Source organism: Bombus terrestris, chromosome 15, assembly GCF_910591885.1.
Source record: "Bombus terrestris chromosome 15, iyBomTerr1.2, whole genome shotgun sequence".
Lineage (NCBI taxonomy): Eukaryota > Metazoa > Arthropoda > Insecta > Hymenoptera > Apidae > Bombus > Bombus terrestris.
The window spans coordinates 7,781,367-7,796,203 of NC_063283.1; the positions used below are offsets into that span (position 1 = coordinate 7,781,367).

Consider the following 14,837-nt stretch of genomic DNA (forward strand, 5'->3'; position numbering starts at 1 on the left):
AGCTATTACTGTTTACGTTGTCTCATTAAACTTTTATTAACCTGAAAAGAAAGAAGAAAAAGAAAGGATGAACGCTACATTGACCTTTGCATCAATGATAATTCCGCTGACGTGAGTCACATTAATATGCATCGTTTTAATCTGCATTTCTAGGATTCATCGACGCCCGTTGGACTTCTCTTAGATTTTACTGCTAGTTACTACGTTCCTGGCAAAATGATTTCGAGGAAATGATTTATCTTTCGTTTACGTAATACGAGTCTAATCAAATGCGCAACAGCTTTGATATTGAGTGATACTGCGACTAATTTGGGGAAAATCCGACGTTATAAAGGTAACGCTTCCAAGATATTATATTTATCTTCGCCTGAAATTCTATCGTAAAATCTAATTTGTTACAATTAGGCGGTCCAGTTAGAGAGCCATTTCGATGTAACTTTTTATTTTCTTTTTTTACTTTAGAATCATTTGCATCCTTAGAATTGTTGCGCGATCTAAGCAATCTCGACTCGTTTTATTTACATGCGTTGATTTACGATGCTACTCGATGCTTCGAAACGTCGCAATACGGAAGCTACCGCCGTATCTTAACATCGATTTGCATTAAAATTACGATCGTAACTAGATGCTGCAACTGTGGTTTTAATCCCTTTTCTCCGTTCGTACGAATTTCGCCAACATATAAAATTTATCCGACACGACATTTGACCGATATTTACACCCACGTACTGGGAATATCGAGACTCGCTCACCTGTCGTTGAGAACCGTTGTAATATGTCAATTCGAATCAATCCATCTTACTCTGTCAAAAACATTTGCCAATGTATCCAACGGAACAGAAGGTAAAATCGACGCGCGAGACAGGATACTCTAACAGCGCAAAACGAATCAAGCAATTTGAACGTGAAGCGACGTCAGAGCGGTGCGCGAACCGTTGCGTTGGTTTCCTGGGTGTCGCTGTCGCGCGACACGTGTCCATTACGGTCTCAATGTCAACGTATGTAGAGGCACGTAAACGGTGTACAGTTGACCGTTTTATCGAATTTTATCGTCGGACATGAGTCCTACGCGTGAAAAGAACGCCGCTTTCCGTCTCACGGACGAACTGGTTCTTCTCTTCTCTTCTCTTTTCTTTTCCTTGGACGCGGCCCGTGCGTGGTTATGTTTGCCCTATACACGTGACTTTCCGTGTGTGTCGATCGGTGTGCTGAACAGCGATCGTGTGTTGGTGTGTCTTCTTTCACGTCCTCTGTTTTCTGCGCGCGTTGTCCCGACGCGGCGCGTAGCGACAAGCTGGCGCGTGCGAAACGCTCGCGCGCGCACCACCGAGTCGTCGCCGCGCCCTTGAAGAGAGTTAGCCTTTGTCTTATCACAGTCAGCTTGCGCCAGGCATCAGCCTTGACTTCGCCCCTCTTCCACACTCGTCTACTGACTGTGCTGCGAAAATCGACCGGCTGGCATCTGTCTCGCGCTGCCTCGCACGAACAAGCGAATTATCGTTGCTCACGGAGCCCAGCTTTCCTCTGGAACAGTCTTTACATCAATCTAAATCATTTCCACCAGCCAATTTGGAATTTGCTCGGCGTTGCGTATTCGCTGACAACATTCGGACGTTAAACATGATTCCCCTCGCTATTGTTCTATGTGACTTGTCGTTTATACCACACCTTATTATGAGGTGAGTAAATTCTTTCTGCTTTTAAATTCCAAGTACCGAGTCGTTAGAAAGACACGATTCGCGTGTTTTTATTGGCGACACGTACTACCGACGAGACATGTCTTCTTCTTTTTCGCTGCTTTTACATCTGCAGAATTTTCTGTACGAAGTATACAATGTATGGGAAGCCTTAATTATCGACTAACAGTCCCTAGACCTTGCACTTATGTATTCCATATAGGGAAACGTTATAAAATTTAAAGTACGAGTCAATCGATTAGATATTTTCCATATTGTCGGCTACGATAAGATTAATTATCTTATCCTAATTGATCAACGGTTCCTATACGTTTAGTATTAAGTGTTATTAAACACAATCCCATCGATACGAAGCAAAAGCTATCGACTTCGTTGAAGAATTTCACGGATTTTCATCCACGATATATTCCTTCGTTACGTTTCACCAAGTTGATCGAAGCACGTCGCGAAACGTGACTTTTCCTCGTGACGACGTTAACTTCGGAGCCGTTTTTAAACGTGAAATTACTTAACGAGGAAACTCTGGATTAATTCCTCGATCCACGAGTTTGCCTGATCCGCACGCACGAAGATAGCGTCCGGAAAGTTTGAGATTAAATTGGCCGTGTCGCGCGAGCAGCCTGCAACTTCTCTCGACTCGGATCCGCTCGCGAAATCCGCTTATCCGCCCGTGTATACGAGGAAACTTTCGATCGTTACGAGCTTTAAGCGGTAAACGTTCTACCCGCTGATGCTGGATTTCCATTTGCTTGATTTTGCACAGGAAATTTGTTTCCGTGTCTTCTTTTCTCGCATTCGTTTTCCTATCTTTCTGCCTCTCTCTCTCTCTCTCTCCCTCTTTAGTTAACTTTTTTGTTAATCGTTGTCTTAATATATAGGAAGAAACAGAACATTTGTTAGACATTCAACAATGTTTATTTTACATATAAAATTGTATAGAAAATTAATAGATAATATGCTTATTGGAAATCTGAGAAAATACAGTACGAAGAGTAAAAGTTTCGAATTTAACATGTGGAAGATGGTCGTAAGAAGGCATTAGCCATTAATGAAAACATCCTGACATCCGTAGGACAGTTCGAACAACCAGTTTCTGTCAGTTCGTTGCCTTGTTTGCGCGATTTCTCGAAAACATTGCAGGCGGATTCAGAATGGAGACGGGTATTCTGTTTTTCTCGCTTCACGCCGACAACATGACCGGGAATTTCTGCGACTTTTCCGGCGACAGCGACCTCGTCCGGTTTCCGATTTCTGTCGACGATCTCGGGTTTCGCATCTTCCATCGTCCTCGTTTCTCTTCGCGCGCGGAACCAGATAAAACGGCGGGCTTCGGATGACCAATCGTCGCAGAAACCACGCAAATTTATTAAAACGTCGCGGAACCTCTCTCATTGGCTTTTCCGTTCGTTCTATTTCATTTTAACTTTTATACTAAAACAGTCTACGTTTAAAACCTTCTCGGTAAGAAATTAAAAATAGATTAAAGTTAGCGTTCTTTGCGACATAATTTATTTCTTGGTCTTTTTTCAACGCAAATGTAACGAAAGTATCGTTGGTGTAGGTATAATCGACGACCTATTGTCTCTAAATTGACGATCATTCGTTATTGTAAGTTAACAAAATTAATGGTTAGCGGCATATGAGTTATATGTACGAGGAGATTAGATTTCAATGTGATTAAATACAGATGCTTTGTTATGCAGATGAGCGGCCTCTTTCTTTGTGTGTATTTATAGCTAATTAAATAACTTCCAGCGTCTAATTTTAGATAACAAAAGACGGTCGTGGATTAAATTCACGATGAAAGGTTATGAATAACGCAAGGCTCGTATCGAGCTAAAAAGGTAAATCTCAGTTTTCATGCCTTAAATTGCAAAATAGCGAACAATTATTTGAAGTAAAGACGAAAGAGATCAAATTATATCAGTATGGAAGACGTTCCAGTTCAACCATAGAATTACAAAATCTCTACACAAACTTTCACTTTTTCCTCCAATTGAATGTACAAAGACCAACCTACTTTTAATTATAAAACACACTTGCTGCGAACATTCTCCTTAGAGGTACCTTGAAAAATAACTTTTATTTTTCGCAGCTACAATTCCTCGACAACCATTCTTAGTGTGAGACGCGCGATCGTTATAATTGCGTTGTTTCAGCTTAGCATAGACGGTTTTCACCTAACTTCCTCGTTTTCACCGGTGAACTCGTCAGAGCTCTGTTCTACTTTCCCTTGGGTTCTCTTTGCCTGGCCCACGCCTTCGTCATACAACAGATTCGAAATCGGGTGGCCCGATTGACAAAATTTCAACACCAAATGCCCATGAATAGACCGAACTCGTCTTTGTTCCTTTCCATTTCTCCAACAAATCATTTCATTCGCGTATACTATATTACGTATAAAAAGTATCTCGTAATATCTCTTAAACAATTTAACGTCATTAAAGATTCGGTCGAATTAGATGAATCTGTACAGCTTGATCTTCATTAAGACGTTCGCATTTGTATGATCTTTTGACTGGCCTGTCGTTCTCTCTGCACAGTAGTATTACATGCATCGATCAGACAATTTTGCTTCGTTAACCGATCGACTATTCTCGTCGTTTCTTGGAACTGATTACTCAGAACCAGCATCTAATATTACATATATAAAATAAACAAGTGTATGCCAGATATTCACGTGTCACTTGCATCCAACGGAGGACAAGACACAGCCAAAATTTCCTGGAAATACGTTTATTCTCGCTAATCGATCGCAAGATGATTGCTCCCTATAACCGATCAGCAAAGCGTTACCGTATTCCTTCCACGAACTACACTCACGCGTGCATAGAAAAAGCGATCTGCGAATCGTCGTTGCTGGGATGCGGTCTCTCGTTTCCCACAAAATCGGATCGCGAGCATGCACACGAGCGGTCACGTTCCCTCCCACCCACGCACCCTACGTTCACCTGGCTTGAAACGTGGAATCACGATAAAACCGTTTATCTTTCTCTCGGCAAAATGTCGCTCGAAACACCGTGCGCCCCGAATATCGGCTCTCTTCCTCTTTCGTTCGACGCCTCTGACTGTATATCTAGCGCAAAAGCAACGTGGGAGTAAAACGTGGAAGTGAAAGTTAGAGCGAGGCAACGTCAGTGAACGGGAGGGACGTCGTGCAAAAGGCGCCAGTTAACATGTCGACGGATAAGAGGTTTAAGGAATGGATGTATCACGCTCGCCTTTTCAAACCAGATTTACGCGACTCGCAGCCGAATTTTGCTTCTTTTCTTTCTCAGCTGTTATACCCGCGTGTCGTCCGAACGAATTGTTCTTTCTCCGTTTTTGTTTGTTAGGCGATTTTGTCAGCGAATTGTCGTCCCCTTTGTGTTCGGACGTTTCGTTCTGGCAAAGATTAACATGGAACACCTGTGGTTACGGAAAGAAGCCTTATCGTTTAACGGAGCAAGGTTCAAAGAATAGAGAAATCAAATCGGAAGCAACGCGATATCTTTATCTCTGTTATTTTATGTTCTCTTTTATTTTATGTGACACGCTAAGTCCACACGAATTTTGATCCTACGTACATTATGGCTGGGTAATTTATCGTCTCACGGCTTTGTCATCCTATGACTCGCTTCACAGCTTCATGAATTTTTATAGAGATGTTTATCGGCATTTTAATAATCCTGTTTGTCGGCTTCGCATGTTCGCCAATAGATTTATCTCGAATATTCTCATTTCTTAGTTTTTATAGCGACACTGCGACGAGAAATGTGATAAATGTTATGATTATATTGCGACATTTAAGAAACTAGAAGATTCAATCTCGAACGCGAAGGAAATGCAGAATACTTTCTCGAATTGTCTTTGATCGTGGTTGGTGAAAATTTTCGGTCGTTTCTTTCATTCTGTCGCGTTTACAGCGAAGTAAGAGTAACTTAATCGCGAGATTTCTCTTATCTGCACTTTTGCTGCTCGCAAGCAGCGTGTGTTGGAAAGTGAAAGGGGGGAAACGAGGCTGTTTTTCGTTTGCCAAGCACTCGTTGTATATCTTCCGGAAACGGAGATACGTGTATCTTATCGAAGTATCGAAATCGAAGCAACAAATACTTCCGCATTTCGAATGTCAAAAATATCGTGTACTTGTCCCAAGACATGGCTATTCGATGATTTCTATACAATATCATAGTTCGTAGTAAGCATCGATATAATATCTAAAAATTTCAAATATCCCATAACTCGTCGTAGTTCATAGATTCGGATATCGAAGGATTGGAAAATTTCAAAATGAAAATCGAATATTTTGCGGTCGTCTGCGAAATTAGAATTTTCTGATGAACATATTTATCCAAAAAGCAAGGGCTCGCATAACGATTCTACGCAGGAAATGCGGTTTGTAAGATGTAAGAATCGCTTATCGCAACGTACTCTTATTTTTTTTAGTATCGCGGTTAATCGTATGCGCGGTTGAAACACTTTTTCCATTGCTACGTGAGCGCCCGTTTGTTGAACAACAATTTAACCGTATGTAGTTCACCTCCATACCTCCATGCGTCTCTGAATGTAACGCAAACGGCATCCGTAAGCCAAAACGTTGTCCTTTGGAAGGGGATAAATACTGATATTAATCCATCCGGTGTCACGATCATTCACGAACTTTTATTCGATCCTCTGCTAGTTTCGAGGGGTGTGTCAACTCTGAGAACATTTTAAAGCAAACAATTTTTTCAACGTGCTATTCATCGTTTTATTTACTTGGCCAGTAAATTTGGTTAAATCAGACAATTTATTTAATATATCATCAATTGCTCGGTGTGATTTACTTCCGTAAGAAATAATCCTGACTAGACAGCTTACCATAGAAGAATAACACACTCGTTGAATTAAACTTAAGATTAGTCATCTTCTTTGTCTTTCTTCCAGCAATTTCTGTGTTTCTTGAAGTGTATAGTAATTTAAAGTTATTAGTTATAATGCTCTATTTCTATGTCACAAATTATTTAATTATTCTGTATTTAAATTTTAAGAGCGTACATTGCATTCAGAAAACAGATTCTTTAGAAAATTATCGAATTGACATACCTTCTTTTCTTAAGTCGATGTAATAGTAACGTTAGTAAAATTCGATAGTAAAATATACGAATATCAATGTGATAATAATTAATTGATTGTATAAAGTCGGACGTGTGGTTAATTTCGGGAACCAAAGGTTCACGTTGCAGGGTGTTCGAGAATAAACAGTTTTCGATTGAATTGACAATCGGCGTGAAACGTCGATGATTTTCATACAAGTTTCCATCTTCTTCTTCTCGGTATCGCGTTTACATCTGGGACTATAATTATCAAATAAAAGATAGCACGGCGTGATAAAAGGCGTAGTAAACTAGGGAAAAGAAAAAGCGTCATTCTACCTTCGTGTACCTATTATCAGCCTCGAGTGGCACGGTTTGAGTATTGATTTCCAGAAATAACGATGCCAAACAAAATTACTTCGTATTGTAGTGATTTTGGAAAATAAGCAAGGCTTTATTAGTCGATTATTGTTACGCAATGAGCGCGATTACGTTTAAAGGTGGTGGGAAATTAACCGATAAAAAGGAATAGAATGGACGCTAAACAACGCGATTATTCGTTTTAATGGCGATGATGATGGTCGTTGAGAAAAGTGGCTAAAGAATGGTAATTTTTCATCCATTTTAATAGCTGTTTGTAGGCGCAGACAATGATTAACAATTACTGCAATAGCTTTTCGTAGATTAAGAATCTATTTGGAGGAATCGAGGTAGCAATAGGAGATTCATATATTCAGGTTCAAACGTTAAATGCCACATCGGTATGGTAATATTATTCTCTTATGACGCATGCAAATTCTTCCACATCAATATATTTTCTAGGTCTGTGGGCTGAACTTGTGTACTGCGCATTTCAAATCGATACTCATCAATTTTCTTTTATAAATCTATGTCTCGATATGGTTAAATCTATCAACTAATATATCCATCCTCGAAGCTTTCCTTAAGGATCCTTCAAAAATCCTATCATAAGTCTATTTTAATAAATATTCTGTTTAACATTGCTGTAAGATATATGCTCCTCGACAATGTTTATATTTCGTAATATACAAGCGAAACTACACTTTCCCGATGCTATTTTAAAGCGCTTACCTAATCTCTGACTATACCGCGATACAGTTCGTTCGGCGTCACGGAAAAGAATGCCTACTAGGAAAAATGCAAGGGTCTCGTGTCACATCGACGAGGAAAATTCCTCCATCGTCCTTTGTCTGTTATTTCGCACCTTTGCACTTAGCGGCGTGCAAAAATTTCCGGTTACAATGAATCTTTGATTGTAATTTTTAACTATTCGAAAAACGATAACCGAAATACTTTTAAGTAACATCGAGTAATACGAGGAGCGCGATAAGCAAAAGATAATATTATACAACACGCAAACGCTGTTATAGCGTTGTATAACGTTACCTAAAATTCTTTCAAAATACCGCTTTCGAAATATAAAGCGAAGAATCTATTTGGCCCCGAAACTTTCGCGTGTAACTGTAGATATAGGATATTGGAAAATGATGCAAGATACTTCAGCGTGACGTACTCGTCGCAGATGTCACTGAAAAGATATAAAAACATTCGGTCCGATACGGATAGGATCACTCATTGATTAAAATAAAAAATATTTGATTATCGTAACGTTAACAAGTGTCTCGCTAGCTCTCGGACAAGATAAATTATCACTTGTGTATGATATAACAATGTAGATTAAAAATAAAGTACGAAAAGGCAGGTTCGATGTTTATCTAAAAAATCAAAATATGTAATCTCCGCTAAAGGCAAGCGCTCGTGCAGCGCAGAAACGACAGCGACGCTCGATCGTCGTCGAAGGTTCGATGCGATTAACCAACCTGACCAATCCGCCCCCGCGGTTATCGCGTTAACGTATCGATTGACCGACTCGATAAGGGTTAAAAGGTTAAGACGAGAAGTCGCGTTGCGACCTCCGCTCGGCTAGAGAATCGAGAAGCAGGTCCGATGAACCTGCGAGGCTAATGTACTCGACTCGATGATGCTCGAGTAGTTCCGTACTTGGCGCACGTGAGCACCATCGCGTGCCCTGCATACCCTTCTTCTTTCATGCTTCTTTTATTCGTCTTACCCTCCTCCCCGCCCTGCGGTTCTCCGTTCTCCAACTTCCTCCAACGTTCAGTTCTCCTTCCTCGGTCACCCCTTTTCCTCGCATCGAGCGACTCGTGTGTCCCTGTTCGTAGTATAATGTAACGAGAGACTCGTTCACACGTGCCTTCCATCCAGTGTTCTTCGTTTCAGCAACAGAAGAAATTCTTATGGTTCTAGGAACGTTCGGTTAGCGCTAGAACTACGAATGGTTAAAATGCGAAATTTGCTTCCAGGAAACAAAAATAAAACGACACGCGGCAGCTAGCGTGATTGTCACGCGCAGCAACCCCAAAGAGCGCGGAAATTTTACGGAGAATCGCGCAAACTGAAACTAACATTGGAACGACTTGTTCGTGTTGCAGACTTGCGGTGAGCGACTGTGCGCCTCAAACGTCGCGGGTCAGCTCAAACTTGCACAGCAGCAGTAGTATGGCAGTAAGCCGTGTACCAAGCCCTCCACCACCGGAAGTGAACACCCCTGTGGCCGAAAATTGGTGTTACACGCAGGTACGTATCAAATAATTCTTTCAATCGAAAATTACCTCGAATCGATCGACGATAGAATTAAAGCAAATTATTGCAAATAATTAGGAATTAGTTTCTGACGAGTTATACTTGTAATGATATAAGTTATGAGTTTTAGAATTTTAGGGTATATTAGCAAGTAATATATATCGTCAGCCTTGTGTGTATAGTGTAACTGTTTTTAATGATTCTTACGATTCGAACATGACTGTTGCGAGAGCAGTGTCTTGTTAGTGCTACCGACAGGGCGAAGCCAATCTAATTGCAGTTTAATTGGTCGTTAGCGATGACAGTGAGCTTCAGTAACAGTTGGCAGAGCAGGGTACTCGTAGGGACCATTTGTTACCGTGTTTTGTATTGTACATGATTGGAATAAGACGGTAACTTTTAACGGTAGAAATATCTTTTAGGTAATTGAGGATTTCTCATGACGTTAACGAAGTTTTCTCATATGTCTCACAGAATGTCCGTTATAAACGTTAAGCCGTGAACTAGACAGAAGTGTTTGAAGTTACGTTAGTGAGGATTCGTTCGATTTACAATTTAAGCATTGTAATCAAAAACTTGAATGGTCCTCGTTCACGTGGGTCAATCCCAAACATTTGCTCCGAATATTCTTCCTTCGCATCTCCGAATTTCTAGATTTCTTTCTTCGAGTAAAACTCCCAAATCTCTGGATCAAACTCTTCTCACTCGTTTAAAAATCGCTCCCAAAATACTTTTCGACACAGGTACTCTCGCAATTCGAACCACGCCATTCAATTGAAGAGGATCGAAGAGGATGAGATTCGATGGAAATCGAACATACAGGTATCGGAATCCACGTCACCGAGTTGGCCAAACAGAACCCTTGGAAATACGTTTTGGACGTGTCAAAGGGTTCTCCTACTCTTCTAGGTCAATTTCGTCGTCTTCGTCGATATCATCCTCGTGGTCGCGCGTGAGAGCACGCACTCCTGACGTTCTCGTTCTATTTTTACTGCTCGTCCCCTCGCGATGTGAATGACCTGCGACTAGATATCCCGCTGCTCCCTGCCGCGATCTCTAACTCGCCTGTGGAAACGTTCACTAGCTTCCCCGCGAAAATTCGTCTCTTCGAGGTACTTTTTCTTCCGATATAAAAAGCATCGGAAATTACTTGGACGGTTCCCGAAGCAATCCTCGACGTTTCGAAGACACGAAATCGAGCAAAGAGGATCGTCGAAGCGGAAGTTGGAAACGATGGAAGCTTGGTATCTTCCATTTCACGATAGTAGTCTTTTAGATAACTGTAGGAATCTCTTCTGATAGAACATGCTAGGGATTCGACTTAAAATCATCTGGCTGATTCCCCGATCAATTTTCGATACTTCGAAGAGGTGAAATCGAGCGAACGAGAATTATAGAAAGTAGGAGGTCGATTTTCCTTGTCCTTTGAGCAAGAAGATATTAGAGAGATATTAGATAGTTTGTTAACTGTAAAGTTTACCATAGGTTCTCTCGTCAGAAGGAACTTACTGCGAAGTAAACTGGTGGATCCAGTGTAGTCGATATAAGTCTTCGATGGATGGAACCTCTGGGGACGTCTGCGTAGGTCTCCTGGGAATGGGCGAGGCATACTCGTAGATTGGTTGCGGTAGGATATGGTCGAAGACGATCGATTCTGGGTGCGATTAATTAAGTACAACAATTTATCGTTCACATTCAGCGTGTTGCAAAAAGACCCACTGTACCGCGTTAAAAGATACAAATACGTTAACAGATGGTGATCAACATGCTATGAGTTTCAGGATTCTAACTATGCAATAACTATGTAACATTTTTACGTCCCTAAGTAAGAAATTTAAACATCCAAAATCTTAGATCCCTTTTTTATCACTTTGTATATCTGACAAATAATATTCGGGAATACGATTTAACATCTCGAACGAGATTCTCCCTCGTGAAGGAGAAACGAATCCGCCACAAAACTCTCGAGGCGTTATTTACGTAATGCAGAAGCTACCGAGGTCGAATTCGAGGGCAAGATTGCGATCTTACTTTTTCTTCTGCTTGGCAAGGGGAAGAAGTTGGATGATTCGAGGCGAAACTGCAGCACTCGAAGGAGTAACTCTCGGTTTTCAGGGAAGACGCGGGGTCCCCTTGCCACCGAATCGAAAGTCGATTCGTGCTCCAGTTAACTTTCGTAATGCACGCGGCGATTTCGCCTCGTCAGCCGCCGCGGAGCCTGGTGCAGCAATCGCGCGAGCTCGCGCGCTGAATCTGTCGTAACACGCCGATCGATGGGCTCGATAAAAGCGTAGAAAGCGTTGCGGCACCGTTTCCAATTGCTCCCTTGCTCCAACGACTCAGGGTCTTCCCTTAATAGCCAAGTTTCAATGAAAAATTGGAATATCCAAGAATTAATGAGAATCGATTATTCTTATTCGTGAAACAACTGCTTCTATATTAACTGGAAATGCGCTAAAAGCCAACCACTTGTCGATTAATCTACGATAGATCTATTTTATCCATTAAAGTCGTATTTTTAAAGTAACCTATAGCTTTTAAAATAAGTTGCAAAATACCTTTACAAAAATTCACTGCAAATTAATTCGTCAACTCCGCTTTTCCTTAAGCTATTAAGTTCTGTTAAGGAAGGATTAGCTTATCGCAGTGAATTTTTCCTGGAAGATAAAGCGAGGACTCGTCTAAGGACGGCACTCATCGTCGTCGAAATCCGTTGATCGCAGCTCTTCCTGTTATTCATGGTACCGTACCACCACCATCTCCGCAATCTTAGGCTTTTTCGACTACTCAGACTGTTTTTCTATCCGACACGTACCATTTCCTGTCTTTCGCTCGAGTCAAACTTAGATTCGCCGTTTCTTTGATCCACAGACTGTAGCAATTTTCCACGTTATTATTCCAAGCCTATCAGATTCCTCGACTTATAACTGTTTATATTCTTGCTCTGTTCTACACGAGCTAGACTAGTACTAGTCATGAAGCTGATTCGCAAGCCGTGATAATTTTTCTACGATTACACTGTTGGTCTAACTTTGCCAAATCATCTAACTACAATTACATCACATTCTTTTACGCTTTTTTCATTTCAACCTGTCCATTCTGTTTTTACCACCCGACATCCATTATGTCTTTTTTGATTTTCTCGACCGATCGTTGCTCATCAACTTATCCTAATTACAAAAATCTGTATCGCTTGTGTGTGTATATATATACATACAAATAGCCAATGAATTTTCTAATTTCCTTCTGAATCGTTCAAATCCCCTACAACCTGCATAATCAGCTATCTACGAATTCTAACAATGTTCTACTATCCCCATCGATCTAAGTTCGTCAACTTGCCTCATTAAAGAGCAACCTAAATCACCCACGCGCCTCCAACCTACCCATTCAATTTCTTAATCAAATCTCATCCCACTCGACATACATTCATAGAGTCGGCAAACTTGTTGGCTTGCCGAAAAGCTCGCAACCCCTAACAATCTTCTGCATCTTCATCCATTCATCCACCTGTAATTCCACGAAACATTCAACACAAATTCCCCTCGTGCACTCTCAACTTGTTTTTTCCACCAACTCGTCACCTAGACGCGAACCCCATATGCCAGAGCCATTATCACTCGTTGCCTTTCATTTCCACGTCGTTATCTCGAGGCACGTGTTCCATTACATCGTCAGCCAACCAGCCAGCCAGCCAAGCTGCCTCGTCTCGCGGTGAAAATAAGTTCGCGAGAAGGGCTAAGCTCCTCTGCTTTTCATTCTTTTTCTTCTTCTTCTTCATTTTCTGCGTCATCCTTTTCTTCCTCTTCGTCTTCGTCGAAAGAGACGTCTCCTTCTACTTTTGTTTGATCGTCTTCATCTGTGTTTTCTTTGTCATATTCTTCCCATCTGTTCTTGCCTTTCTCGTTTTCTTTCTTCGTCGTCTTCGGTTCTTCCCTCGTCCTATTCTTCTCCTCCTATTTTTACTTTGCCTCTTTCCCTTGCCTCTTACCATCTTTCTTTCGTCAACTTTTTCTACCGTTTCTACGTCATCGTATTCTTCTTTTCCTATTAGAGAGCTTCATTTATTATTGGAATGAAATTTTAGCCGATACTCGATTAAGCGAACTCCTGTCAATTATTCCACTCGTGCAAACACGAACTCCCATCCGCGAGAACGAAAAATCGTTAACGAGTAGAACCAATGAGTTGCTATTATACGAATTCCAGTTATCGCTCGTCCTCTGATGGATTCCGATAAATGAAGTTCCACTGTATACTCCCTCTTCATCGTCTCTACCATATTCCTTCTCTTCCTCCACTTCGTTGTCTTCTTCTTCTTCTTCTTCTTCTTCCTCTTAGATAAACAAGCTCGACAACGTTTCTCGGGAATTTCGATTTTCTCGCGGGAAGATCCACGATCGTTTACCTCGTGCATGTTCGACCACCGTATCCAGGACTCTACCGGAAGCCTCGACTTGGTCTGCTTGCTGCTCGAAGCCGCGTACGCCGCTCCCGTAAACGGGTACGGGTGATTCAAGGCCGATCGTCGACGATCGCCGGGTTGAACGACTCCTGGGGGCGTCGACCGGGCCACTATCTTCGTCTTCCTTACTCCTCGCGTTCCAACGTGCTGTTTTCTTCTATACGGAAACGGCCAAGACGATGAACTTTGTGCCTCTGTGTTCCTTACGCCTCTTCTACCGCGGCAGATCCTCTTCGACGTTCAGAACTCTGCTTTCGACGTTTCTTCAAATACACCGATCGCTGCCGGTCTCTTGGCCAGGCTCGCTTCTGGTCCGGGTTTTGTTCAAGAGGGTTGCGAAGTTTCAGTTTTATCGGCAGCGATCGAGAATTCGAGGATTGGCGTGGTGCTGCGAAGACCCCGAAGTTGCGTATTGATGAGAGTTTTTGAGGGAATTGACTGGAACTGGGAGAATTTTTGCGTTGTTCTCTTGGAGCTCAGAATTTTGAAATCGACACGTAGGAAAAATAATAAGGATGTTAAATACTGGAGCAGCGGAAAGGATAGAGACTAGAATTTGTTACGAAAGCGACGGAAAAGTTCCAGCTAAGGGCGATGGAAGTTTCAGATATTTTGAAGCAGAAGGAATGGGAGATAGAAATTAAGCGAAAACGGCGGAATAACGGAATTAGAGTCGGGGACTTGGAAGCAAAGAAAGTGAAAATGAAGTTTTAAGCATTTAAGAAGTAGAGGGATAATGGGAATTTAACCCAGAAATATGAAAATAAAAGATAGAACCTGTGACTTTAGAGGATTTTCATTATCTCAGGTCATCTTCCAAACTCAACTTCCATCGAACATCTTCCATAATATCTTCCTCCTGAATCATATTCCGTTTACACGTCCGGCATATTTTCATCCAATAAATTTTCAACGGAGGATCTTCCGAATTAAGCTAAATTTCAATCTCTCTCTACTCCTGTTTCAAGAAAATCGATATCGAACGCTGGCGCTCGC

At 41.5% G+C, this 14,837-nt stretch overlaps 2 protein-coding genes across 5 annotated transcripts in view; both read left to right on the top strand.

Annotated features, from left to right (window-relative positions):
* LOC100647246 (origin recognition complex subunit 2) overlaps nt 1-9,338 on the top strand; it is a 113,106-nt gene extending 103,768 nt beyond the window's left edge. For 3 of the 4 annotated variants that reach the window (XM_048412419.1, XM_048412423.1, XM_048412424.1), the window contains one exon: nt 9,226-9,338. The gene's annotated coding sequence lies outside the window, so the exon portion shown is untranslated. Of the gene's footprint in view, nt 1-153; nt 297-9,225 lie in introns of those variants that run through there. The other variant, XM_048412420.1, reaches the window with a different exon arrangement.
* The window catches only part of LOC100642386 (speckle-type POZ protein), a 44,209-nt gene that overhangs the window by 15,715 nt on the left and 13,657 nt on the right, over nt 1-14,837 (top strand). The window contains exon 2 of the mRNA XM_003401346.4: nt 9,226-9,370. Within this exon, the coding sequence (XP_003401394.1) occupies nt 9,226-9,370 (145 nt within the window). The remainder of the gene's footprint in view (nt 1-9,225; nt 9,371-14,837) is intronic.